The following is a 26,775-nucleotide window of genomic DNA, read 5'->3' as shown; positions in this document are numbered from 1 at the left end:
ACTGTAGAGTTTACAAAGTTTGAGGATAATACAGGAAATGAAAAAACTTTACAATGTATAAACCCGTCCCAAATATTTTTTATTTTTAATGAAAGACCATGGCAGATTTATATTCCGTGTAAAATGATGAGAAATTTGAACCTGGCTTTAAATTTTCCAAGGTATGCCATGTTGGCATATATTTTTCATCAGGGAGTTTTAACTGGTACTGCTCAACTTGGAAAAATCAGAGTTTAGGGTCAGGATGGTGAGGGTGGGGTTAAGTTGAGGGCCAATGGAGGGGGGGCGGGTAGAATTATCTGACCTGCTAACCTTTTAAAGTATTGCTCAACGTTATTACTCATGGTTCCAATTTCCCACGCATATCAACAAATCAAAATGCCAGACATAAATTTTTGTCTCTCTTTCACATACTTTTTCATGACCAAACCGTGTAATTTTAGGCTACTTATGGTCAGCCTAAACAATTGGAAATCGTGCAAATTATACGCTGACTAAATTATGATCCATCCCCACCCACCCCCCCCCCTTTCACCCTCTATCCGAGAAACTGTCCCTCTTTTACGGAAATGGTTGTAAATTATACCTGGCCGCTGTTTTTCTCTGGCTTGAGAGTGAGGGGGTTGGTCGGTGTCAACTCCATGCCTGGTACTATATCATAGAGTCTAGGCTGTTAGTGGCAGCAGCAAAGTTAAAAGGAAGCAAACACCAGCAAATAAAAGCAAAGAAAAATGAAACAAAAAGAGGGAAAAGTTAGTAAACCTCGCCGCACATAGCACTACGATGCGCGGTATAAATAAAGAAGAAAATAAAATTCAAAAAAAATAAAATAAATAACAAGAGCTATAAACCAACGAGAATCATGTTTCAAAATCATTTTGCTTGACCTTAAAAACAAAGGTGTTGGGGATCCTATACTGTAAGAAGTGACATCGAAAAATATCCAGTTATGATAAAAGAGAAAATTATTGGCTAACAATTTGGAACGACAAAAACGAATATGCAGAAGACACCAAAAACAAAGTAGAGGGTAAACTGAAAAAATTTAACAAACAGCTCAAAATGTTCAAATCAATCAAATAAAAGAATTGCTACAAATCAGAAATTTGAACTCCATAATGACATTTACTCATTAAATGTTGACTTATTCAAAGAGATAACCAAACTTAGTGCCAGGGGTACTTCTCCTACATGACCCTCCACCCCCCTCACCCTACATCAGTGGGAAGGTGGGGATTGTGCCTCCCCATCATCCCCAAACTATTTCCAAATCAATAATCTCCACATTTTAACACTACTGTAAATTGTATCTGACTCTTGCCTAGATGTATCAACGACTGGATCACGTACTATACAAATTAGGGAAAAGGCCATTTTTCCAAAGGGCTCATTAATGCTTGTGGAAGGCATGAGGGTGGGAGGAGGGGGAGGGAAGGACCAGTCCCTCCCATATAATCTAGCCTCAATATATTGTTTTCATGTGGACATTGTACCACCACCACCTCTGGCAGTAATTTCAACACTGCTGAAAAACGTTGTAACTATGGGGACTTACTGACCAACCAATCACAAACTTATCCATAAACCACAAAAAAAATACAAAAAACATTAAAAATAGAAAAAACAGAATGAAACTTCAAAATTTCAGAGGCAATCCAGGGAAGTTTGACTTTTTTTTCCCCTTGTATTTGTATAATTTGCATAATAATTTGGAGTTTTATTCATTTTGATCATATATTTAGACATCCAATCTGTATCATTTTGCAACAATTATCATTTGCATAAATTTGAGTAGAAACAGAATATTTGAATGCAAGGAATTTGCAATGCAATGACAGTCAAACTATTCCCTGGAGTTACTTCTGATCTTTGAAGTTTGAACATGAAAAGGTGAGAAAAAAAAACAAAAGAAGACAAAAAACAAAAAACAATTGATAAACTCTCAACATTTACACAAATTTTCAAACATTTGACAACTGACTGAGACCAGCTAGACAAGAACTATGTATGTTAGATGAGAACTTGAGCAGCATTGGAGCTAGGACCCTGAGAGAGGGGGGTCTTACCTCAGCTATGCGTTTGTTGTAAAAATTGCCGAATCCACCGCGACCAGCGGCGAATGGTGAATAGTGCCTGGTTCCTCCTGCACCCCTGCTTCCACCTGCACCCCTGCCGCGGCCCCTCATGGCCCCACGTGGTACCATCTGGCCACGTCCTGCACCTGGCATGCTACGATTAATGGAAAGCTCGGAATTATATTGTGGATAAAGTTGCAAAATAGACAAATGAAAACAATGTAGGTGGGGGGAGGGAGTGGGGGCTGCTGACTGATTCCATGAGTAGAGCTACAAGTAGATGGGCCTTACTCCTCATAAATCATGAGTTTAATTATCACCCCCTTCCTCTTCCCACCCCCGCTCCGCCAACTTGACATCTTCTTTACCGGGAGGGAATGTTGTCAGGTTGAATCGTAAATTTGTGAATTCAGTACCCACTGGGATCAACTGGTTAAAGTTAGAATATTTTCTAACAAGTTATGCATTCAACATATTTGTTTAATGCAGTACTTGTTACTCACATTCCCACGGACGGTGGGTTGACCTTAGAATATTGCGTGTAATGTGGTACTTGTTACTCACATTCCCATTGAAAGTGGGTTGAAGTTAAGAATATGTTTAATGCAGTACTTGTTCCTCACATTCCCACGGACGGTGGGTTGACCTTAAGTAGAATATTACGTGTAATGTGGTACTTGTTACTCACATTCCCATGGACAGTGGGTTGAAATTAGAATTGAATGACTGTGGTGCAGCGGGGCCTGGCATCATGTTGAATCCAAATTCTTGGTAAGGGTTGGGTTGGATGTAGCCGCGTCCGAAAGGTCTCATCTGATTCCTGGCGTTCTTGTCGACCGGTTTGGCCAGGACCACTTCCACCATAGCGCCATCTATGTCGTTACCTGTTAGGCGGCGACAAGAGTCGGGAGAGAAAATACAACTTAGCAGAGTTCTACGGAAAGCCCAACTTCACAACTTGGCGTGGGGCTCAACTTCACAACTTGGCGTGGGGCCCAATTTCACAACTTAGCGTGGGGCCTCCGTCGGTTTCCTTTTTGTTCCCTTTTTTAGCAAATGTACCGTGTTTCTATAAAAGTTTATTCTTTGGATAAATGCTCAAAGAAAGTTTACATGAAGTACAAGCAGCAGCACTGTACTGAATCTATACAATAATTTGAAAACACAAACATTTGCAAAACTGCACATCTTCCTTTACCTGGCAAATTTTCAGTTTAAGTAAATGTTTTTTATGATTGTCCCTCAGACAACGGACATCTTCTTGGTATACATGTCCAAACAGCAATTGTGGTTGGACATGCCCGGTAAAAAAATGTAGCAAAACAACAAAGAATGACCAAGGTTGGAGAGAACGAAGGTGAGATGTGTAGGGGGCAAACTGGTGAATAGAACTCCCCTGGATTTAGGCCGGTGAAACTCCCCTTCATACTGATCTGACCCTTCATATATGCCGACCAATCTTTTACTTCAATCTGTCATCTCCAAGGTGACAGAGGATACTTAATTCCCTTTTTTTTAACCAATTTATACGTTTACCTATTAGGGGAAGGCAGGGGCGGCGATTTGTTTCGAATATTGGGGGGGATATTGCTTGGGTGCAGGCGCGTAGCAACTTTCATCCCCAAAATACTATCAAAGCGGAGCGCCACCATTGGTTGGCGCGCAGCGCACAAGAAAATTTCTGGTTTTGATAGCCCCCCAGATCACTGGAAATGGTACTTCTCGGGCTTGAAAATGACCAACCAGATGTACACTTTTGCCTGAGAACCAAGTTTTTCCCAATAGTTTTTATTTCATCCATAACTTTTTTCAAGATTGTCACCAGTCACACATCATGTTCGACCTCCGATCGCATCTCCTGTGGATCATTGCTTTTGTAGGTAATTCTACGTATTGGCCCACAATACCTGTCAGCCCCACTCTTCAAGGTTTCAAGCCCATTATTTCTTCAGAATTTGAATAATAAATTCACTTCAAAACATATCCATATGTTGCACAAAATTTCATCTATGGACAACCGATATAGAAAAAACCACCTTCAACCCCTAACAGACCGGTCAAAATTGCACGAGTAGAGGGAAGTTTGATGAAGAATGTTGGTCAGGGAATTTTCGAAAATTCAGACACAGTTAATTTATTGGTATACAAATATTAAAACCTCTTATAACGGCTACTATAAAACTTTGATATAAAAAAAATACTAAAAATATGCTCAAGGGGGGGTCTCCCCCTTCACCCCCCCCCTTTGCTACGCGCCTGCGGTTAGAAATCTTGTAGGAAACAGGCCAAATGAAAACCTAGTGAACCCATATGGATGTGGATCATATATATGATTGTACGTACTTACACTCATACACAAGATGCAAACCAAATTTTATTACGGATGCAGTCCGTCTAGCTATTCATTTCGAGAAAAAAAAGTAAAAACTACTTTCGGTCATATATAGTAACAAATTGTGACACGGTTAAACAGGCGCCTTGCGAGGAATTTGCCAAGGGAGGGGCAAAGCTTGTACCCAGACTTTCTAATTGTAGCGCCACCATAAGTTGGCGCGAAGCGCGAAGGAAAATTTTTGACGAAAAGGCCTCCCAGATCGCTGGAAATGGCATTTCCCAGGCCTTGTAAGTTGCATCTAAGCATTTTCTATTTTGAAATTACTAGTGATATCATAAAAAAATACAAAACATATGCTTAAAAAAAACTATGCCACCAAATATTGGGGGGGGATATTAGCTACTATATCCCCCACCTAAAATATTGGGGGACATGTCCCCCCATCCCCCCATGATCGCCGCCCATGGGGGAAGGGGGGGATGGAGGGGTTTAATAAAATGCAATCTGAATTTAATGTAAAATACTAGTCATTCCGTCGGACACTCCCCAAAGCCTAGGTTTGGTCGACCGAATCGAAATTCGGTCGTCTAGGATGACCGGACAACCGTTACAATTTGCCCTATCCTTATGATGTCACCGACCTCTAGCTAATATTTGGGTGCCCATTCTGCAGTAGATATGGAACTACATCAAATAAATCATCCAAGCCATCACTAAACTGAACTAAATTTCTAAGTCTATATTTATTCAATTTCCTGCAGATCATGGACATAAAAAAACTATATTTACCAACCAAAAACGCAAGAATGAGCAAAAAATGGTCTAACTTTGCATGTACATGATCTCTTCAAATAAGTTATGTACAGCATTTCTTTCGGTACAGAGCATCAGGGAATAGTTCATCCAAAACAGCATAGCAAAATGCCACACAGACACAGCATTGGCAAAATTGCTACACAAATGAAAGATGTGCTAGCTCAGTGTTAGGAGTGTTAGCTCAGCGGTTAACGCCGGTGCCTTCCAATCACAAGGTCCCCAGTTCGAATCACTCCAAGATTAATGTATGTCGTCCAGTTACAGAGTTGTCGACAATCGACAATTCATAATCATGGACGTTAGATATGAATCTAAGAGACTGACTTTGTTCAGCTTGTGGCTTTGATAGGCCAATGAGGCTTCTTCACAAGTTGCTGCTTGCAGGAGGATCTAAAATACATAAACGCATGCACACATACATGAGTAGCAGTTATTTCCTACATGTTAAGTAACCATGGCATGTTATGTCAGACAAGCTCAGAGCCTTCAAAACTTAAAGTAGTGCCACCAAATTTTGAACACTAAATTATTCCACGTGCTTCGGAAAGAGCTTGTCACATCAAACTGCTGGGAAACGCCCGAGTTATTATTCAGCCCATTACCCGGAAGTGACAGATCTTCACAAGGTTGACTACTCAGAAACTGTCAGTGCCCGATGCTTATGTATCATAGGGCCCCATTTCAAATCACCTACAATGCCTGTCAGTGCACAATGCTTATGTACCATAGGGCCCCATTTCAAATCACCTGCAATGCCTGTCAGTGCACAATGCTCATGTACCATAGGGCCCCATTTCAAATCACCTGCAATGCAGCCCGGTCAACTTAGCGCTGATCCTGTGTGTGATCAGTTTGCGTGACGCCGAAAATGTTACAAAAATTTCATGAGAGCGTCACGACGCATGGGCCCATCGTTATCGATTATGCAAGGCAAACACACACGCACACTTACCGTCCAACTGACGCAGAGCATTGTGAGCCTCCTCCACGGTACGGAAATGAACAAAGGCGAAATCCCTGAGCTTCTTGACCCTCTCCACGCCCCCCTCAGTGACCTTATTGAACGCCTCCTGGATGGACTCCTCGGTGGTATGCAGCATGAGGTTGCGGACGTACAAGATTTTCACCTGCAAAGGAAACATAGAAAATTGGGACAGTTCAATTATAACAGAATGTGCTGTGGCCGAGTGAATAATGGCAGTGGTATTTGATGCAATGAAGCTTAGCAATCGGGAGTCTCCGGGTTCGATATCCGGCCCGGGTCATAGTGAGGTGGGCTTTTTATCCAAGAGCAATCTACAGTTTTCCTATCTGAAATGACTTTCTAAATTGGGTTAGATTCCAAGTTTGAGTTAAAATGTTGAATTGGAAAGCCACCTGACGTGTAAGTTCTAATCCATAATAAGCCCTTGCGGGTTTCTCCCACATTTGTGGTTGATTAAGCGTCGTTAAAATAACTGCTGATTATTTTTATTATTAATATTGGGATTTTCACCTGCAAGGAAATGCAGAAGTTAGGACAGTTCCATTATAATACAGTATACATCTTTTGCTTCCTCAACTCAAGAAATAATTTGTAATATATACAGATTTAATATATACACATAACTAGGTGTACCATACACACCGCAGGACTGTAAGGTCAAGTGCCTGGCTGTCCACTCAACAAATAATCTAAAATGTCTTTCCCATCAGGGAAATATCCCAAAATGTTGGTAAAGTCCTTTTTTTACACCTTCTTCAACAACCTAGAAATATTTAGCCTAGTAGCATAGTTGGATTATATACAAAACACCAAGTCATATTATGTACTGTGTAGGTCCTTCCTAGATCACCCTTCAATGTCCCTCTTAACTCCCCCCCTCCCCCCCCCCCCCGCTCCCAACCACCCATAAAAGTTTGGCCTAGAATTGTCACTTTGTCAAAAAGTCAAAATTTGGTTGGCCGAATTTGTTCCCCACTTCTTTTCTTTCCATTAAACCCCTCCCGTACCCCACATTGACTCCTGTAGTAAACCCACATTGTGTATAAAAGTCATCTTCCAAACTATATAAAACTAACTGTTAAAATATGCACAGTACATCTCAGATTGCAAACTCGTGTACACATCACACTAGCTATATATATATTAGCACTTTTATATAAACGATATATATCGTAGAGATTAACTACAGTTCATATAATTGTTAAGAGGTTTAAATAAATATTTAAAGGAAAGCAAGTTATAATGGATCGGTTGTGTACTTTGATCTGGGAAAACAAGCCTCTCGGTGTAACTAAGTTACTTATCACGGCCTGAACAAACCACTGCCGTTTTTTTGTTTGTCATTTAAACAATTCACCCTAAATCACGGCTTTACACCCCTCCCCCCCTGTCTGTTCGCTCAAAGGCAACAGGCATCTTCCCTTCGCCAAATACCACGCCGCACAAGGTATCTCTGATTGTTAAGGCAAGCGTTCCCCGACTGAGATTTCGGCTTGTAAATTTGACATTTCTCAAAAGGTTTGTTCTGGGCGAGTTGAATGATAACCGTACAAGCGGTTGTACAACTCTCGATGTGTAGCTGTAACTCTATAGTATTAATTTACATACATATATACTCGACAGGTAGATTCTGATAACTTGTACACACGTGGAGGGAGTTAGATCTGTTTGCTTGTTGGTCACGACCTTTGTACCCGATCGTCGCCGCCCACCCACCTACTGTAAATACCGAGGGAAGCCATGCATCGGGTTCTAGCATTTAGAGAGAGCAAGTTACTGTAGATAGACAGCTAAGCTAGAGTGAGAGAGAGAGGGGATTGCACGCCGCAGCAGAAAATAGACTTTGAACCCTCGGGAAATTTCAGTTAACGGTTTCTACACTAGACCGTCCACCGACGCATTCCGTGGGCACTGCAGTTCGTACAGTACATGTGTGTGACTGGTACTTGTAAATGCTGTTAGGGTGCTCAACACACGGCAAGCTGCTTTTGAGCTCGCCACGACAAGTGAAGAAGACCAAAAAAGACGGAAAACAGAAAAAAAAAAAAAAAAAATGATATATATAGATATAAGTGTACTTAACGCAATCGGAAATTCTAAGCGATGGACGCAACTTACAAACGGGTAGATACGGTATTCGAGTCCGTACGTATGAACGATTGACTGCCGGGGAGGGGATCTGCTAGTGGAATACTACGATCTGAGTCATTCACTGTACATAGCAATCTACAGTGCACATAGTCTATTGATGAATGATGACAGCATATATTGATTGATTGGGTCTGGCGGGCAAAGTAAGGGTTTGGAAAAGGGCGCGGCAGTGTAATTATATGGCCATGAGGAAAGCTAATATTACATGGTACATGCTGTTATCTATTGTACACATACATGTTTACAGTATAACATCCACACTAGAGAACACATGTTGTGTGTGTGGTACAGGGTACAGTAGGCCTTTATCCCATAATGTATCGATTTGCCATGTCATTGAACAAAATGTATGTATGCAAAAGGAGGTTTTGTGCCAAGAACAAGAAACTTTGCCATAGTAACTTTCATGTTTGCATACATACATGTACAGCACATGATGATATAATGTTCAACAAAAAATTAAAAATTGGTAAAAACTACTGTCAATGGAGTAAGTACTGGGTTTAACCCCCTCCCCAACCCCCTTCCCCTACCACATACACACACACACACACCTCATAATTCGTCTGGCCTGAAAAACATGTACTACTCTCAGGATTTTTACTTCTTTTCCTTCTTAGAAAATATGAATAACAAATTGAAAATGTTTGGGCTAGGATTATCTAATGAATGGTCAAACCTTTATTAACTGACTACTATACCTCTTCTTTTATTCTGAAGAAAAGTTCTTTCGTATATCCAAGTCATCACTAATTGCTACCCTCAGAAAAGTACTGAAACACCCCTCCCTCCCCCCCCCCTAAAAATGTTAAGTCTAGCTATCCCCCTGATTACATGCAAACAACAATGTATGTATGTCCTTCCTTGATCATACACCCTTCAATGTCTCTAAAAAAAAAAATAATAATACAAAATTAAAAGAACACATGTATGAAAAAAATCAAACTCTTTGATTGGTTACCATTCATGCACTTCAAAAAGAAAACTGAACATAATCTGAGGTGAGTTCAAAGGTTATTATGATGTTTTTCACAGCTTACAGGTAGGCCATAAGATCAAAGGCTGGTGGGGAGGGGGGAGGGTTCCTTTTTGGATTCCTGTCAAACAATGTCAAATATATTCCAAACATCCATTCCTCTAAAAATGAAGTTTTATGTATCTAAGGAGGCAAGCCAAAGGAGGGAAAGTCTTGGTAGAACTTTTCATTCTATTTCTTGGAAAAAGTTGTTAGTACTTCTTAATTTTGGGCTTCACGGCAAATTGTCAGCAAATGAATTTGCAGCCTAACAGGTGAGACTGGAAATGTTGTAACACAATACAAGCATCCACTGCAAGGAAATGTCCTTTCCAATGAAACTCGAGTTTGCAACTGGGTCAGATCCAAAACCTGTCAACCTCAGGGCTAAAATTTAGATGATCATAGTTATCAATTTTGATAGTTTTGTCCAAAAGAAGAACAATTTAAGCTTGCTTGGCAAAAAAATTAAATTTGTATGTTTCTTTGTTAACGAGTACTGCTTAATTATATCAACAATGCACTTATACCAGCGTTATGGACGGAAACAGCAATTTGTGCCACTGAACTGCAAGGAATGATGGAATTCACAGGAATCTGCACCTGAATAATTGTTTATGGTACTGATCTCTCCAAAATAGTTTTTGGAAAAATTAAGTAGGGCATCCCTAATTAAGATGCTAATCGAGAAGAAAATCATTAATTCCGTCCATAACGCTACCTGATGTCATTAATCTCCTGGCAATTTTAAAGTTCACTTCAGTGAAAAAATTTGCATGTAATCTTCTGAAGGTTATCAATGCCATTAAGGATGAAGTGAAAAATTACCAGATTCTTGCATATTGATAAGCTGGGGTTCAATGAAACATCTGTGTTATGGATGGAATTAGGAAAACGTTATGGACGGAATGTGAATGTTATGGATGGAAATTACTTTCTTTGGGAAAACTATGCAGAATGCTTTTTATTAAGTTAAATCAAAGACATCAAATGTGAATGAATGTTATTTAGGATGGAAAACCTTTTATTACATGTACATTACAGTATTTTTCTAGGCTTTCAGGTGATGTTTTCCCTAATTTAAAAAAAAAAAAAAAGAAGAAATTTCTGTAAAAATCCCAAACTTTGAGGATTTTTCATTTCAAAATAAGGCAAAACACCCTCCTGAAATTTTTTGTACAAACAGGGTGGTACTATATCTCTTCCAGAAAAAATTATCAGATTTTTTCAACATTACGCATTTTGAGTTATTGGCCGTCAAAGACGACCTCTTTTGTACATCGGAGCAGCTTAACAACTTCTTAAATTATTATTGAGAACAGCTAGAACCCTGAAATTTGTTTAGGGGTAAGAACTTTATAAGTAGTATAAAACCCTGACAGCTCTAACATGGTTACTTTGGTAAAAAATTGGCATCAAAACTCCTACCTCATGCTGAATCGCAGCATGAAATAGCAACTTTAGAGTTGCACAACTTGCAAACATATCATAGGAAAGCATTGTAATCATTATTTTGTAATGTTTGTACCAGACATAATAACCTCTGAAAGAATCAAGTACCCTGAAGCAATGGTGTAGGACCAATTCATCACTAAAAATAGCACATTTTTTAGTGAAAAGTACAAAAATCAAATATTTTGACATTTTTAAGTTGACCTAACTCCACAAGACAATATTTTTGTAGCCTTATTTTTGATATTCCTGTTTTATGGGACAGACTATATATGCATCTGTGATAGAAAGGTAATAGGATGTTTAATTGCTGAGATGTGAGACCTCAAAAGTCAAGAAAATGCCACGGTGGCGACAAATTGCGGAATTTCAAAGGGTGATAAATCCGCCAATTGGAAAGCAATGCAACTGAAATTTTCAGAATATGCTTAATTTCATGATGGTCCAATCATACAAAAAATTTGGAATTTTTGGAGAGGGTGCAGCAACAGCCATTCTTGATTTGACACGGAATGACCCTTATAAATCCAAGTTGTCATCCTTATGCAACATGGTTTTTGTGTATGAAGGAGACTGGTGGTTGGAAAAGGTGGACCAAATATCAGTTGACAGTAATGATGTCTATGTCTCCTTCCTACACCCTAAGGGCCCTACCAATACTTTCTTCTGGCCATCACCTGAGACAAATATCCCACTAGGAATGATCATGGGGAAACTAGAACAGCCTGTCCTCCTAATTTCAAGTAGCAAAGTGGGAATTGCAACAAATTTAGGTGGTTGAATATATTAGGGACAAGTTTCAAAGAGATTGTGAGCCGTGATGGTGACGAAAATTTTTGACAAATATGAATCGATGTATTTTGTTGAGATTGAAAAGTCTATTTCAAATTTTCATGACTGTTCAACCATACAGGCTTCCCATGTCCACAGTTTTATTTGCATGTGTTGTTTTCTTTCATACAAGCTTTGCAGACTGGTGAAACTTTGATTGCATTGGCATTGTTTGAAGGAGGTAAAGCCACAAAAGTGAAAAAAAAAACAAATGGGAAAAGTACTGACAGCCTCTGCTTATAGTGCTGAAAGCCACCTGATGAGTACCTTCAGCAAGAGTGAGACTTTTCATGTGCTGTAGCAATTCATTTCAGGCTAATTCAATACTTTCCGTCCATAACATTCCGTCCATAACAATTCCTATTTCAGGACTAGCTCTTTCCCTTCTTATAATAAATTCAATTTTATTTGATATTTTTACACATATTGGCCATAAGTATTAACTTATAACACACACTTCACAATTCAAGAGTTGATCCTAAATCAGGACAAAACCTTCCGTCCATAACGTTGTACATTCCGTCCATAACACAGAATTTTGGTTTTGGGTAGTGGGTTAATAGAGGTACATTGAAGATTATGAGTGGGAGTATGATAAAGCTAAGGTACCAGGCCTGTGATGAAAAGTACCTGATACTTTGAAATCCTGAACACTTCACAGAGTTTTGACCCACTATGAAGGTTGGTGGATATTGATCATTTTTCTGATTCCGTCCATAACGAACACCTAATTTGCATATTCAGACTAATATTGCACTACCCAATTAATTTTTTTCCGTTATATGGTAGAGGTATCCCAACTTAGATCAATCATGCATACCTTACCAAATACTAACTCTCACACTATTTTTGATGGGACTTTATCTCTGTGAATTCCGTCCATAACATTGGCAGAGGTTTTGGATCTGACCCAACTTACTTTTATGTTTTTAAGAACAAGTACATTAAAAGCATTACATATATATACTAATATTGATCCATTGGTACATATATATTTATATTTTTCCTCCTTTCTTTGTTCATGAATGCTTTATTAAAAACAGAGTGATCTGCCTCACAAAGCCTACCAAGGTTTTCTTTAGTTTTATACTTCCTTTCGTAACATACAGTACATTTTCATTTACAACTTCTGTAACATTTGTAACTCAGGGAGTTATCAAACTTGTGTGTGTGTGTGTGTTGTGGGGGAGGGGGATGGGGGCAGGGGAGGGGAGGGGGTGGGGGAGGGGCCTGAATTAGTGACATATATGTACTGGAAAGTGAGGAGTGTCTGGATGATAAAGAAACTTAGCCCTGGGTGCAACCAGAAACACATAACTAACTGACCTAGTGTTATCTCTTTAGGTTGTTTTGTTATTTTTAATGGTAGGGGAAAGGCAGGGGTGAGGTGTGAGGGCAGCCTGGGTGGGTAGAGAAGAGACGGAGGCATGAGATCATCTTCTGTAGAAGCTAGGCTGTATTACTTGGATCATTCACATTCATGATAAATATACGCAGGTTGCATCTAGTATGATATTCGACACAAGACATGTACGCTGCCTAGAGTTGTCTAAATTTGCAGGATTTTCAATTGTACTCAAAAATTTGCACACAGAATGATATATCGCAGAAACTTCAATAACTTTTTTCCAATTTGTTCTACCCCTCCACATCCCCCTATCCCCTCCCCTATCCCCTACCCCACCCCTACCCCTTCCCTACTACTCCAGTCTCAATGTCAAGTACAACCCTCCTGTGAACATGAGCAATACTTATATACTGCAAAAAAAAAAAAAAATTGAAACCTCAGAAAATAATCTGCACTTAATACAGACCTACTGATACTACATGCTTAAAACCTTCATGGTAAGAACTGATTCATTTTCAATTCCATTTTATGGATAAATTACCAATTCTACCACCATACAGCACTGTTATGTGAATGAATGAAAGTTAAATGAGATTGAACACTATATAGGCCAACCTATGCCCAGATAAAAAAACAAAACAAAGATATGCTTATATAGGTCAGCTTCATACTGTACATAACAAAAGAGAGTTCCTAGACACTCCACCACTGTTGACCCATCCCGCGACCTAGACGGCACCGAGCCGACTATCAGCTGCTCTTTGAGGGGGGGGGGTGTTTCAGAGAGGCCAAGGCTGTAATAGTAGTAAATTTCCAAGAATTTGACCAGTTAAACTGTAATTTTGACTGATATAATCTCAGATTGTAAAATAGCAAACAGCCCCAAAAAAATAATAAAAGGTAAATTTTACCCAAAAAATAGAAAAAAATAAATAAAATAAAACAAAACTGTTAGCAAACTGCTTATCCAGTAAAAGTGTATGAGAATGTGTGAAAGTAAGTGACCATTGAAAGAAATTTTCAAACAATGATTGGTCTGCAAGACACACTTTGAAAGTAAAATAAACAGTATACAATTTGATTCAGCCAATTTAAAAAAAAAAATATGCTAAATTTATGAAACTGAGGGGGATGAGATGGACATGTTGGGAAAGATGGGGTACAGCTGAGGGGTGTCTAAGTACTGTAGGATAGCCAGTGGGTGGTGGGGAGGGGTGGGAGGGGGTTGGATATGCCATGGGGATGATTGTTTTCCAATAAGAAACTTCATAGTAGTAGTAGGTAAGTAAATAGTAATAAATTACTGATCCTGTGGGTATAAAACAATATGTTAAAAAAATAAAAATATTTAGCACTTTAATGTAGTGCACACAGCCAATTTGTTGCACTATAATGTAGTGCTCACAGCCAATCTGTTGCACTGTAGTGTTCACAGCCAATTTTTTGCACTATAATGTAGTGCTCACAGCCGATTTTGTTGCACCATAATGTAGTGTTCACAGCTAATTTGTTGCACTATAATGTAGTGTTCACAGCTAATTTGTTGCACTATAATGTAGTGCTCACAGCCGATTTTGTTGCACCATAATGTAGTGTTTACAGCCAATTTCTTGCACACTATAATGAAGTGTTCACAGGCAATTTGTTATTGTCATCAGATGGGTCATAAATGTAATGAAGTGCAGTCTGTTGCACTTTGTTAGTCCTTCTCTGAAACAGTGAGGCAATGACATTGGTAATATATACTGTATGTCTGCCAGGTGGTTGCCAAAAAAAAAAAAAAAAAAAAAAAAAAAAAAAAAAAAGTGGCCACCTCACAAAATGAATACCAGCTTGGGAAACCCTGAGTATATACATCTCTTTACTGTTCAATCAGCCTCAAAAAATATATGCACCTTATCTGGAAGGAAAAAAGGTTCTGTTTTTTTTTTAAACATTATCAGAAGGAAAATCCTACACCTTCGCAGTTCCCACTCTCTTATCATTGTAGCCTAACCAGATGTTGCTGTTGTTGGTTAATATTAGATCTTAGAGTAAATAAAATTTAAAAAAGAAAAAAAAAAGACAAACATCCAACAGTCTTACATATATTAGACTAGATAAGTCCTGTGTATGTCTGTGGTAAGATACAGTAAGCTCTACTTATACTCACCTAGTTCAATTAATACATGTATATGCAACCTTTGACCAGGCATGTCCACGTGTACAACAGAGAATAAAATTTACAGTACTTAGTCAGTTCAAAAAAATTTAGTGTATTCAGTGTTGAAAAAGGCTCCGATTAATGTCTCAGATTACAAAACACTAGGGTTTTCTGTCTGTTTATAATACTTTTAAAGAAAGAGGGAAGAAAAATTACTGTACGGTACTAAATACATATTTGCCTATTTATGACTACACAGCATTAATTTATCTGCATTAATTTAACTGGCATTTAACTGACAATTTTTTTTTTTTACTGACTTTTTATTTTTTTTTTAACTGATTTTTGTTACTGACTATCTTTGTTCTGACTTTTTAGTGACTTTTACTGACTTTAACTGACTTTTTACCGATCATTTAACTGACAAATTTAACTGCATTAATTAAACTGACATTGCATTAATTTAACAGACTTGAAACCCTTACTCCAGGCGAGAGAAAATTGCAACCATTAAAGATGGTATGTCGTCTCCGCGGAATCCAAGGATGTGTACATGCTGGATACTGCATGTATACATCATGTATACATCATGTGCTTTTCTCTTTTCTTAAGTTCGATTGAGAGCCGATAGTAGTTAATACAAAAAAAAAAATGAACATTGATGATGAGGACTCGTTAACGGAAACAAAGTAAATGGAAGATAATATGGTGTCTGCAGGCATCATCGTTTTTAGCAATTATATAAACTGCCGATTTCAGCAATATAAAACTCTCAGATTCCTCATCTTTAATAACCATGAACCTCCCCACAAAATATAAAAAGAAAAAAAATATTAATTATCCCCATATTAGAAAACACTTGTAGGCTCTTCTATATTGTTACAAATTGTGGTATTTATACATGGAATTGCACAGTATTTGTAGTTATTACAATTTTCTGTATATATACTTTTATTATACGATTTACATAAAAGACAATCGTAGAATCTTCGCTATATATTAAGGTGAGCAGACGTCCCCAATTTTCGAGGACAGTCCCCGATCACAGTGTGCTGTCCCCGATGAACAAGTGTCCCCGAAAATGTCCCCGATTCGTCAAAATGTTCAGGAATTTCGAAAATATCCCACATTATTGGTAAAATAATTGTAAAAACAAAATTTAGTCAAGTGTGCAGTCAGTCGCAGAACGGAACTTATAACCAGTATTTCAGGTGAGCCAGTGTAAAGTGGAAACACTGTTAAAAATATGCGAGATGGATCTAGCCTAGCACTCTTTCGACCGTATAAATGGCAACTAGAGCGACACAAAGACACTTATAGTGTGAGCATGAGCAAGTCACAAGCTCTCAAAGAACCACGTAAAGATAGTGGATTTCGTTTAAGAAAAAGCTACATTTTTGAAAATAAAAAGTGCTTCAAAGTATCACCATTTTACATCTAAGCACCTTAGGCACTTGAAAATTTTCCAAAGGGGAGAGGGAAGCCCCTCCCCTTAAACCCCTCCCCCATATCAGTCACGCAATAAATGTTCCCGATTTCAGTCACGAAAATATGGTCACCTTACTATATATTGTAGTTATTGGAGAATAATTTCGCATTCATTTTTATTCGGTGTGCAGGCACTGTACCTTCGAGGGCTGCAAATTTCCGTCTGCTCTCAAATGTTACGGTTCCAAACTTCCTGTACATATATATATGCAAAAAGCGATATACATCTTTGCACTACAACCTTTCCCCATTTTTCATCCAAAGTATTTTTGAATTTTTTTTTTTCGACGTGATACCTTTCCGTCTAAACTAAATTCCCTATCCATGTAACTTGTTAAATACTATGAAAATTTGACAAATATTATAATATAATCAAATATCAAGTAGTTTTTTTTTTTTTCCATCCCACTATGCCAGCCTAGCTCACCCCTTCTCCAAACCAAAAATCTTCACAAATTTTATCCTCTGAATTCTTGTTGCTGCAGCACCCACACACACAAATATATGCACACACAACATACACATGTACCCACATCACGGACACAACAGGCTACATCTATAGGGTATTATTGTACAGTGTTTGCACTCAACCTGACCAGATTGCTTTTGGTTCAACAAATAAAAAATAACTCCAAGTAAAAAAGAAAAGTTAACAAACCCCACTGTCCTAATAAGTCTAAGCAGCTAAAAAAGTCAACAAGTTTAGAGATTTTGAACAATAACAAGAGGATTTTTGTTTGATGCCCCAGTTACAAGCATGTACATATATATCTTAAATACCTATTTATGTGGTTACACTAACATACATCCATTTTAAGTTGTCTACTTGTGCTTGTGGCTTTCTGATAAACTTTGGGGCTAATTCTTGACATTAAACTGCTATTCAAACTTAAGACAGTTTACTCTAACAGTTTATATGTGTTTATATGTCTTTGTTTGTTGTTTGTTGATTTGTCAAATGTATCAAAGAGAAGATTGAATACCGTAGACCTGTTTTTACTTTCTGGTCTAAGTTATTTAATTGACTTTTTCTCCTCGATCGTTTTGGTGTCCAGACATAAAATAGGTAACCTATTTAATAGTACCAAACATTTAACCACAGCTTATTTAAACATAGGTTGGCTATAAGTTGCAGCTAAACTTTTGTTTCAAGATGACAACAACAACAACAAATTGGGTGGAATGGGGAGAAGGAGGGATTGTCCAGAAAGATGAAAGATAAATTAGTTAAATTACCACTGATTAATAATTGATGCCCTCTGCAGGGTTGAACCATTTTAAAATTCCTTGATTCCCAAGCAATGAGATTCCAGTGGTTTTTTTTTTCCAAGATCAGAAACACATCTGTTTGTCTTAGGATACAGCTGAGTACAGCGTACTCCGTAGTAGCTCAACGACGACTTAAATTTTGGGCAACCTATCTACTGTTGAGCAAATACCTACTGTATTCAGTACCTAGGGCGAGCAATTTTAATGCAGGTTTTACATGATGTATGCTAACCCCAGAATAGTCCAATTTGGGGGTTGGGGGTGGGGGGGGGGACATTCAAAGAGCCAAGAACCACAAACCATGACTTTACACCCACGGTTTTCATGCTGTTAACTTTATCTCAAGAAGGGAATATACTATATTAACAAGATTTTTTTTTAAATAAGGGATATTTCCTTACTTTTCCCTACTTAAATTCACAATTCAAGGGCTTTTCAAGGCCTGTTTGAACTTTTCATTCCTTTTTTCCAGACTTTTTTTTCCCCCATCTTCCAGACCATGTGGGAACCATTTAAATCACACTGATATAAAACTTGATACAGAACACTTGATTTTTTTTACATTTTTTCATTTCAATAAAACTTTTTTTAAAACTGCAAACACTTTTCAAAGAAACCAGAACAGCTTAATCCTACTACAACCATAAATCTAATCAAACACGAAATAGTTCAACGGAGTACATTGCCAGCAAAATTTTAACAGGTCTTTATCTTTACAGTTTATCAAAAATGTCAGAAAAAGAAGGGAACAAATGGGTGGGGGGGTGGGGACTGGGGAGGCCAGTAACAGGGAACTTAAAAATGGGACTGGTCAACAATTTTGGTTTTGACTGTGATCTGCCAAACCTACATGAGCCCCAAAAGTGTGATTAAATTTATGTAAATATTACATTACTACACAATGAGGCAGGGGGGGGGAGGGTTCTTGTAGGACTACTGAGTGCATTAATGTAGATAACAATACATGCAATGAATGGCAGTTCGATCATTGTTTTGACTACCAGTACATAATAATAATAACAACAATAATCATAATAACAAGCACATCCACCCGGAAGGGTCACCAAGGCTTGGGAGAGAAAGAGAGAAAAGAAAAACAAAAAAAACAAACGAATGAATGAATGAACAAAAGAATTACTGGTTAACATATTGATGAATGCTTGACGCATAAGATGGGGTTTTCGGACGTTCTCTTTGAAGGAAGTGTCTAGTGGTAATTAGCTAGGAGCAGCTACTTCGAACGATCGAAAAACATCAAAACTAAACAGTTTAGCTGTGGTTTCATAGATTGTGTACTACACCACAAGTGTGTATCCTACAGGTGTATTATAAACCAGGCAGTCATTTTAAGTTCAAAAGTTGTGCAGCAGTGCACACAGTGGATGGCTCTGAGTTTTGTCACAAGTTTATAAAATACTACGATTCTTGTGTTAGAAAAAGAAAAAAAAACCTGCTATAAATGTTTGGACTTTGTACAGCAATTCGATTATTTTGCATAGCAGTTTTTGATTATTTTACATAGCAATTTGATTTTGTTTGGCATAGCAATTTGATTTTTTTACATAGCATTTTGCCTTCATGCCTGATAAATTGTTCCCTGTTTAACCACACAAAAAAAAACATCAAATGTGAAACATGTAAGGTCATCATGTAAACTCAGGACAAACATAACTTGGGATTAAAAAAAATAAAACACAAAATCGATTACATCAATTTTTTTTTAGCTTCAGTTTTTTAATTTGCATTTTACAGTAAAAAAAAACTTCCAGCCTCCACCGGGAGGGTGAGGGAGCGGGAGGGCAGGGGGATGGTTGGAGGGATATCTATAATAGTGACAAGCAAATAGCCATTAGGAGAGGGGCACAAATGCCCCCCCCCAAAAAAAAATCAATTTAAAAAAAAAAACATTTTCTTTTCAAAATGTCTAGCCCATTATAAAAAGATAAGATTGTACATATACAACATAAAAATGGAAGAAATACAAATATATGTAAGGAAAAAAGGTGGACAAGATTGCATCATTTGGCATCTGAATCCCCCTGAAAATAGCAAAAATTTCCTTTCGACTCCTCCTTCAGGACCCCCTGCGTTGATGGACCCCCACCCCCCAAATAGGTAATTACCCTGGCTACAAGCCTGGGTAGTGATGAAAACAATAAAACAAGTAATAGTGAAATGATGTATTGTAATTTTAACAAAGTGGCTATTGTTACGACTAGTCGTAAGAATAATTCCCGACTACGCATGCGCAGTTGCTATTTTCATGACCAGGAGTACTATTTTTACGACGAGAAAATAATTTCCGGTTAGGGTTAGGGTAAGGGTTAGGATTGAGGTTTAGGGTTATGTTTAGGGTTAGGGTTACCCCTACTACATGCGCAGTTGCTTTATTTACTTTACTGCGCTTGAATTTGCCTTTGTCGTAGGAATAGTTTATAAATAATTGTTACGACTCGTCGTAAGAATAGCCACGGCCTAATTTTAAATTTGTGCATTTACAAGATGTATGCAACTGTCTAAGACTAGGTTGGGGGAAGGGGGCATGGGGAGGGGGTGTGATGGGTGATGGGAGGGAATCTTTTCCTGCCCGACAAGAATGTGAATGCCAACATATCCTGATCCTTCCAACAAATTGCAAAGCTTTTTATTACAAACACTACCACTTGTAGCCTTGTCACTTATAGGTCCTTCCAGAAAGTGGACATTTGCACCGACTTCATTGAACAACACAGTAAAGGACAAATCCAGCAAAGAAAAGTTTTGTGATTTTGTGAACATGTTATCCCTATAACTATATATGCAGTGGTGACCCAAATGGGTTTTTTTTACAAATCAGTCGACATTGTTTCAACAGGGGATGCAGATAAATGTCTTAAACTCACAATGACTTTTTAATGAGATCTTTCAAAATTGTAACAGGAGCTGCCCTCTTACTTTAAACTGTACTGTAAAAATAATGTGAACATTTTCAGCAAGATGTTACACCCGATCTAACAGGAATAGGTCCTCAAATAAGCTACTTGAAGGCTTCCTGATCCTTGGGTCTCTAAACTAAACTACATGTATGCCTACTGTAGGTCATAAATCAATCTACTGTAGCAGTTTAGGTTAGGCACATTAGGAACAGTATCCACTTTCTCAACACACTGAATACTAATTTAACCAAAAATCTTCATTTCTTCTCATTCCTCATCAACAAATTTAAACAACTACAGCTAGGCCTAGGTGTAGGCTTTTTGAGTTGAAACTTTCGCTGTTATTTTAAGTGTTAACCTGTAGCCTACCTTGGAATAAGATGGATTTTTTTTTATGTGGCACCCATAGGTTGGGGAATAGGCCTACATCATGTATAGATACTGTACATGTATGTGACCTATTGTACGCTTTGGAAATTTGTATTAGGCTAGTAGGCCAAAGTTAGTGCCTTGCCAGTCCTAGCTAATTTGAATTATTGCACAACTTAGGCCAGGGTCAAACATTAGACCTAGGTTACCACTTTGTTACAACTTTACTTATCGGCGAAACCATTTCATTAGAAGTGTTGGTTGGTACAGTTATATGACAACTACTAGTAAAGTAGGCCAAGTACTTCTTAAGATGATGGTAAAATTTGTAGGAATTAGGCTACAGTACGTAGCCTAGGCCTAGTTTGGTCTATCTAAGTTATCTTGGCTAGGATAGTAAGCCAACTGTGCAATGCCAAGTATTATGTTAATACTAGTAATTCCAATATTAAATTTAATATTAACTGTTTCTTGTTACTGTTACTAGGCTACTACTACTAGTGTTAGGCTTTTTTGCCCAAATACTAAATAACTGTTAACCTAGCCTAGCGTGTACATAAGAATTCAGTAACTATTACCCATTAGGCCTACTACTGGTTAAGGATGAAGGCCTGTCTGTGAAACTTACATTTTTCATGATTTCTTCATCAACATCTTCCTCTGGTTCGGCCCAATCGACCATGATTTGATGGGACCACAACTGAATTCGTCCTGGGATGAGTTTTCTCCTCGCCATTGCAGCCGCACGGTGATTTTCATATTCGACGAAGGCAAAGCCACGGTTCTTGGTCTTGTCGTGAAGAGATGGGTAGACAATTACATCGACGACTTGATCAGTAACTTTGGACATTTCACTCAAAATTTCTTCTCTCTTTTTATTCTTGGGAATTCCTCCAACAAAGAGTCGGCAATTATCAACACTTGAGCAAACGCCAAGGTATCTCCCTTTGCGAATCTCGAAGTTGTTGAGTTGCTTCACGGCTTTCTTGGCATCTTCCCGAGATGCATACATCACGAACGCATAGCCACGGTTGTTCCCGCTAAAATCCATCATTAGACGTAATTCGTAAATTTTACCAATTTTTGCAAAAACGGGAACTAGTTCATCTTCATACAAATCACGAGGAATTTTGCCGACAAAGATTTCGCATCCACGTCCAGGAGTAGGACCCGACCATTCGGGTGGTGGTCCACCGAATTTGCGCTGTCCATTTTCCTGAACGATGTTGTATCCTGTACGCTCCATTAGTGCAAGCAAATCTGATTGATTTTTGGCCCCAGCCATCAGATCCCCTTCCCCGGTTTTATTGGCATTACGATCCATTCCTTCCATTTGATGATCTGATCCGAATCCAGACATATTAGAAAATGATCAAGATAAAAATTTTAAAATGAAAACGGGGAAGATTGCAATCAAGGTGCTTTCTGCCCTTTGAGCCGACAGAAAATGATTAGCACATCGAAAATCAAACTGAGTTAGCTGCTCGTCGCATGCATGCTGCTTGAGTTGCTCATGTACGTGTACGTATTAGCGCTAGCATAGTACAACGTACGGTTTGTACAGTCAATATTTACACTCGGTCAAACAGTCAAATGGCACATAATTGCTAATTGGTCTAAAGTTGCTGTTGAATATACATTACATGTTGTTACTTTTGGGACTTATTTGCTGTGTTCTGCGTGTTTCTTATGCAATTAACTTCTCAGAGATGTACATTTATCCATATAATGTAAACTAAGTGTGTATTTCGTTCATTAGTGAAAAGAAAGGGAATGTACATTACTAAAATATGATTATTTATGCGTGTTTAGATTAACCAATGACAATATGTTTAGTATGTTCGTGACAAACATGGTGCCGGTAGGACCCTGGGAATGAAATCTCTACCAAATAGCATTGATACAGTGTATACTGCACACATGTACAAATACTGTTCACTTGTGTGTAACTGTAACTGCATGCATTCTTGAAAATGCATCTTATCCGCTCTTCCTTTCCTGGCGATACGCATAACCAGCACTGCCATTATTACATTATGAGAATAACAGAATAGTTTGATCAAGTAACCTTGGTAAATGTTGGATAATCGAGATTTGATGTGCATGGTTCATGATACAGATACGGCTGCCCTATCCATACATATACCTATATACGGTATAGATAAGGTGAGGAACGGGTGGGGCGAAGATCGGAATGAGCATAAGGGGAAAGGGAAGGAGAAGGGGAAATAGGAAAGGGGATTGAGAATGGGAAATAGGGACCGGAATGGAGAAGGGGAGATGTAGGGATGAGGGGGAGGAATGAGTAGAAGAAGGGGAGGACGGATGGGAAGGGGATTTTAAGGGAGAAGGACGGGGTTGGCAGGGAGGGAATTCATAAAGAGGGGGGAGGTAAGGGGTAAGAAATTGGAAGAGAGTAGGGAATGATAGAAAAGAAACAGGATGAAAATGGTAGTGAGATAAGGACGAATGGTAAATTAGGGACCCTGAGGAGGAGGAAGTAAGGTTGGAGGTATAGGGAGGGAGGATAAGTTGGTAAGGAACACGAAGAGTGAAGAAGAAAAAGTGGTAGGGAGTCCAAAGTACAGTTGTAGATGAAAAAGGGATTTCTATATGAGCTGACGTTTATGTATACAGATTCGTTTTCACATTTACCGTCTTATAGGGACAGTGAAGTTTATTTCAGGGAACGATTTTCGGGGGGCAAACGATCATATTTTGGCTATGATAGTTGCCTTTATTGACTTACATCCAACATCTGATCTGTGAGCCTGGGAACATATAATATTGGGATAGATTAAAGATCCGGTTGTTAATTCAGAACTAACCTGGCCTTAAAGAATTTTTATAAATATATTTTTCGATCTGTGCGCTGATTCACAGTACATGGTTTGGTAAAATGTGTCATTTCTTAATTTTTAGCACGCCCTCTGTCGTAAGGAAACTTTATGTGGCAAACTCGCGTATATGTTCAAATTAAAAGAGGAAGTGCGCCCTCGATTTTTTCTTCCAAGGAATTTCCCAGTGTTCGAGTCCAGGAAGTAAAATGGTTTCTTTGCGATCGACAAATAACTCATAACATTAACATTGAGACAGGGGGTGGGCGGAGTCGGTTGAGTGAGGGAGGGGGGTTGTTGAGGATCCTTTTTATATACATTTTTTATATAAAGGACACCTGTCCCATTCCTGTTACGATTCTATGCGTTATTCAGGGAGAAGGAGGGATGGAAGTTACGTGGGCGAATTTGTTTAGGTACAACGCTGATGAAAAGTACCTGCGATATGGGGTACTGTACTCCACTACAGACCCTTTTACAAAAAAATAATAATAATAATCCACATGTAGTCGCAATGTACTTTTAGTGAGTCCGTCCCATTACGTGTACTCGGACTCGTATATGTTACTAGCACTACCATGTACCCGCGTACTCTCCCGCCTTGGATGTGTTCATTGTGGTATATACCGCCCTCGTACTTTAAAGTATTGTTAGAAGTTAAGTATACATCATTATGTATACTGCTGAAATATTTCGACCCTGCGTCCTATTCCATATCATAACAACACATCTAACATTTTGGTAGATATATTGTTGCAGGCTTTCTCATTAGATTACTATTAATATTAGCCGGCCTGACGGGGGGTGGTCTAGCTCAGAGTAGATGTTGGTAAATGAAGGTGCGACGGGAGAAAATATGAGATAAAGAATAATGCATTTTCATTTTCATAATACACTCACGTTCTTTAAGGAAAGATGGAAGATTAATATATGTGGAGGGGGGGGGGGGGTTATAGTGAACATTGGTCCCTGGGCCCGACCGATCTCTCAATGCCACTGCATATGCAGTGTCTATTCGATAAGACTATTGCGTAGATTTTACTGCGATGCTGTTGTTGTTGGGGGGGGGGGGGTCTTTTTAGGGTGGGGCGTTTGGGGGTGGGATAACTCAAGCATGCAATATTGCCGCTTTAAGGTGTATTAAATCACTACATGGCCATAAATATTTTTATGTACAATTGGCTTAAAAGACACAAAAGGTGTTTACTCTTTGAATATGGTAATGCTACCTGTAATACATTTATAAATAAGTACATAAATTGATGATATAAACATATCAGGATATATGACTTGACTAAAACACCTTTTCATCTGCGCATTTGTGTATGTATGTGTGTGTGTATACGTGTGTATGTGTTTGTAATTGTATATTATGTGTGCCTTTTCGAACAGGGGTAAAACATTACTACATACCTTAATGTACTATCGTGTGAATGATGGTATTAAAACCATGTCTATACTTGTCCAGCCGCTTCCATGTTGACAAAAAAAAAAAAAAAAAACGGTAATAACTAACATCAATTATATCTTTTGTTGCGGATCATGTCCAATTCGTCGCCGGTTGTATTATTTGGGACTACCGTACTATTCGATAATTTAGGTTGTCATCTAAAAATATATGGTTAAAGGTTGGCATAGGTTAGAGGGTTCAGTCGTTTTCTCAAATGTATTTTTTTTATTTCAATAATTTATTATATATATTGCGTGTATTTCTATTTATTGGTTTTTTTTTGTAGGTGTAGGGTATTTTCTCTCATTTTGATAGTAATAATTTTTTTATTTTATTTGATAGTTATCGGAAATGTCGTATTTTACCTCATTTCTTTGGGTTTATTCTTCAACATGCATGTTTCAAAACTTGCAAAATATATAACAGCCTCCATTTTACGAAAATTTCTCAATTCAACCGGACACCCCTCGACGACACTCCTCTCCTTCCCCCGGTGCAAAATATGGGGGTTGCAGGAGCCCCTGATGGATAACTTAGTTTAATGTCAAGTGTACTGTTAGCCTCGAAACCTATCTCCTCGTATCTTCTCGAAACGTGATCGCAAGACTCAAAGAAAAGGAGAGGTAAATGAATTTGAACGATTTCTGTGAAATTCATTACAAAACTTTTCAATGAAAACACGACGCGGTATTGTCGTCTCAGCAAAATTAATAGAAAGAAACAAAAATTGAGTTAGGCTTATAAACAGGAAGTTATAACACAATGAATAAAACAATACAGTGGCGTAGGAAGGTACTTTTGAGTGGGGGGGCTGAAGACTGATTGCCGACCTGGGGGAGGGGTCTAAGCCGAGGGGGTGTCCCCCTCCCCTTTGGATTTTTTTTTGCATTTCTAGGTGGCCTCAGATGCAATTTGGTGCAATATAGCACACTTCAACCCACCCACTCCATTTTGTATATAGTTTTGCATTTTCACCTGGCCTTAGATGCAATTTGGTGCGCCAAACGAGATTTTTTTCTCATTTGGAAATGAAAAAGGGGTTTTCTGACTTGCGAACCGGGGGGGGGGGCGGAATGATACTTCCGCCCCTCCATATTTTTCACTGGGGGGGCTGGCGCCCCCAGCCCCCCGGTTCCTACGCCCTTGAAACAATATGAAATAAATTGCTCTATACCGGAGGTGTGACGCACGTCATCATCGACTTTGGTTTCACATATACGTATGATACTTGTTATAATACGTTCATGTATGTATCCTTCATGGTAAAAGAGACATGTTTTGGTGTAAAAAAATCTC

General features: G+C 38.5%; 2 protein-coding genes across 6 annotated transcripts in view; one reads left to right on the top strand and one right to left on the bottom strand.

Moving 5' to 3' along the window:
• Positions 1-22,692, bottom strand: part of LOC139982408 (APOBEC1 complementation factor-like) — a 34,105-nt gene extending 11,413 nt beyond the window's left edge. For 3 of the 4 annotated variants that reach the window (XM_071995241.1, XM_071995238.1, XM_071995240.1), the window contains exons 1-5: positions 21,821-22,691; positions 6,179-6,353; positions 2,764-2,959; positions 2,067-2,229; positions 587-670 (exon numbers count right to left, since the gene is read on the bottom strand). In XM_071995241.1, the coding sequence (XP_071851342.1) occupies positions 587-670; positions 2,067-2,229; positions 2,764-2,959; positions 6,179-6,353; positions 21,821-22,552 (1,350 nt within the window). In that variant the 5' untranslated portion in view covers positions 22,553-22,691. Of the gene's footprint in view, positions 1-586; positions 671-2,066; positions 2,230-2,763; positions 2,960-6,178; positions 6,354-21,820 lie in introns of all 4 variants that reach the window. The other variant, XM_071995239.1, reaches the window with a different exon arrangement.
• The window catches only part of LOC139981960 (phospholipid scramblase 1-like), a 175,574-nt gene that overhangs the window by 93,539 nt on the left and 55,260 nt on the right, over positions 1-26,775 (top strand). The window lies entirely within an intron of this gene.

This window comes from Apostichopus japonicus, chromosome 16 (genome assembly GCF_037975245.1).
Source record: "Apostichopus japonicus isolate 1M-3 chromosome 16, ASM3797524v1, whole genome shotgun sequence".
Lineage (NCBI taxonomy): Eukaryota > Metazoa > Echinodermata > Holothuroidea > Aspidochirotida > Stichopodidae > Apostichopus > Apostichopus japonicus.
The sequence above is the reverse complement of the archived record's forward strand: the minus strand, read 5'-3'. Positions and strand labels throughout refer to the sequence as shown.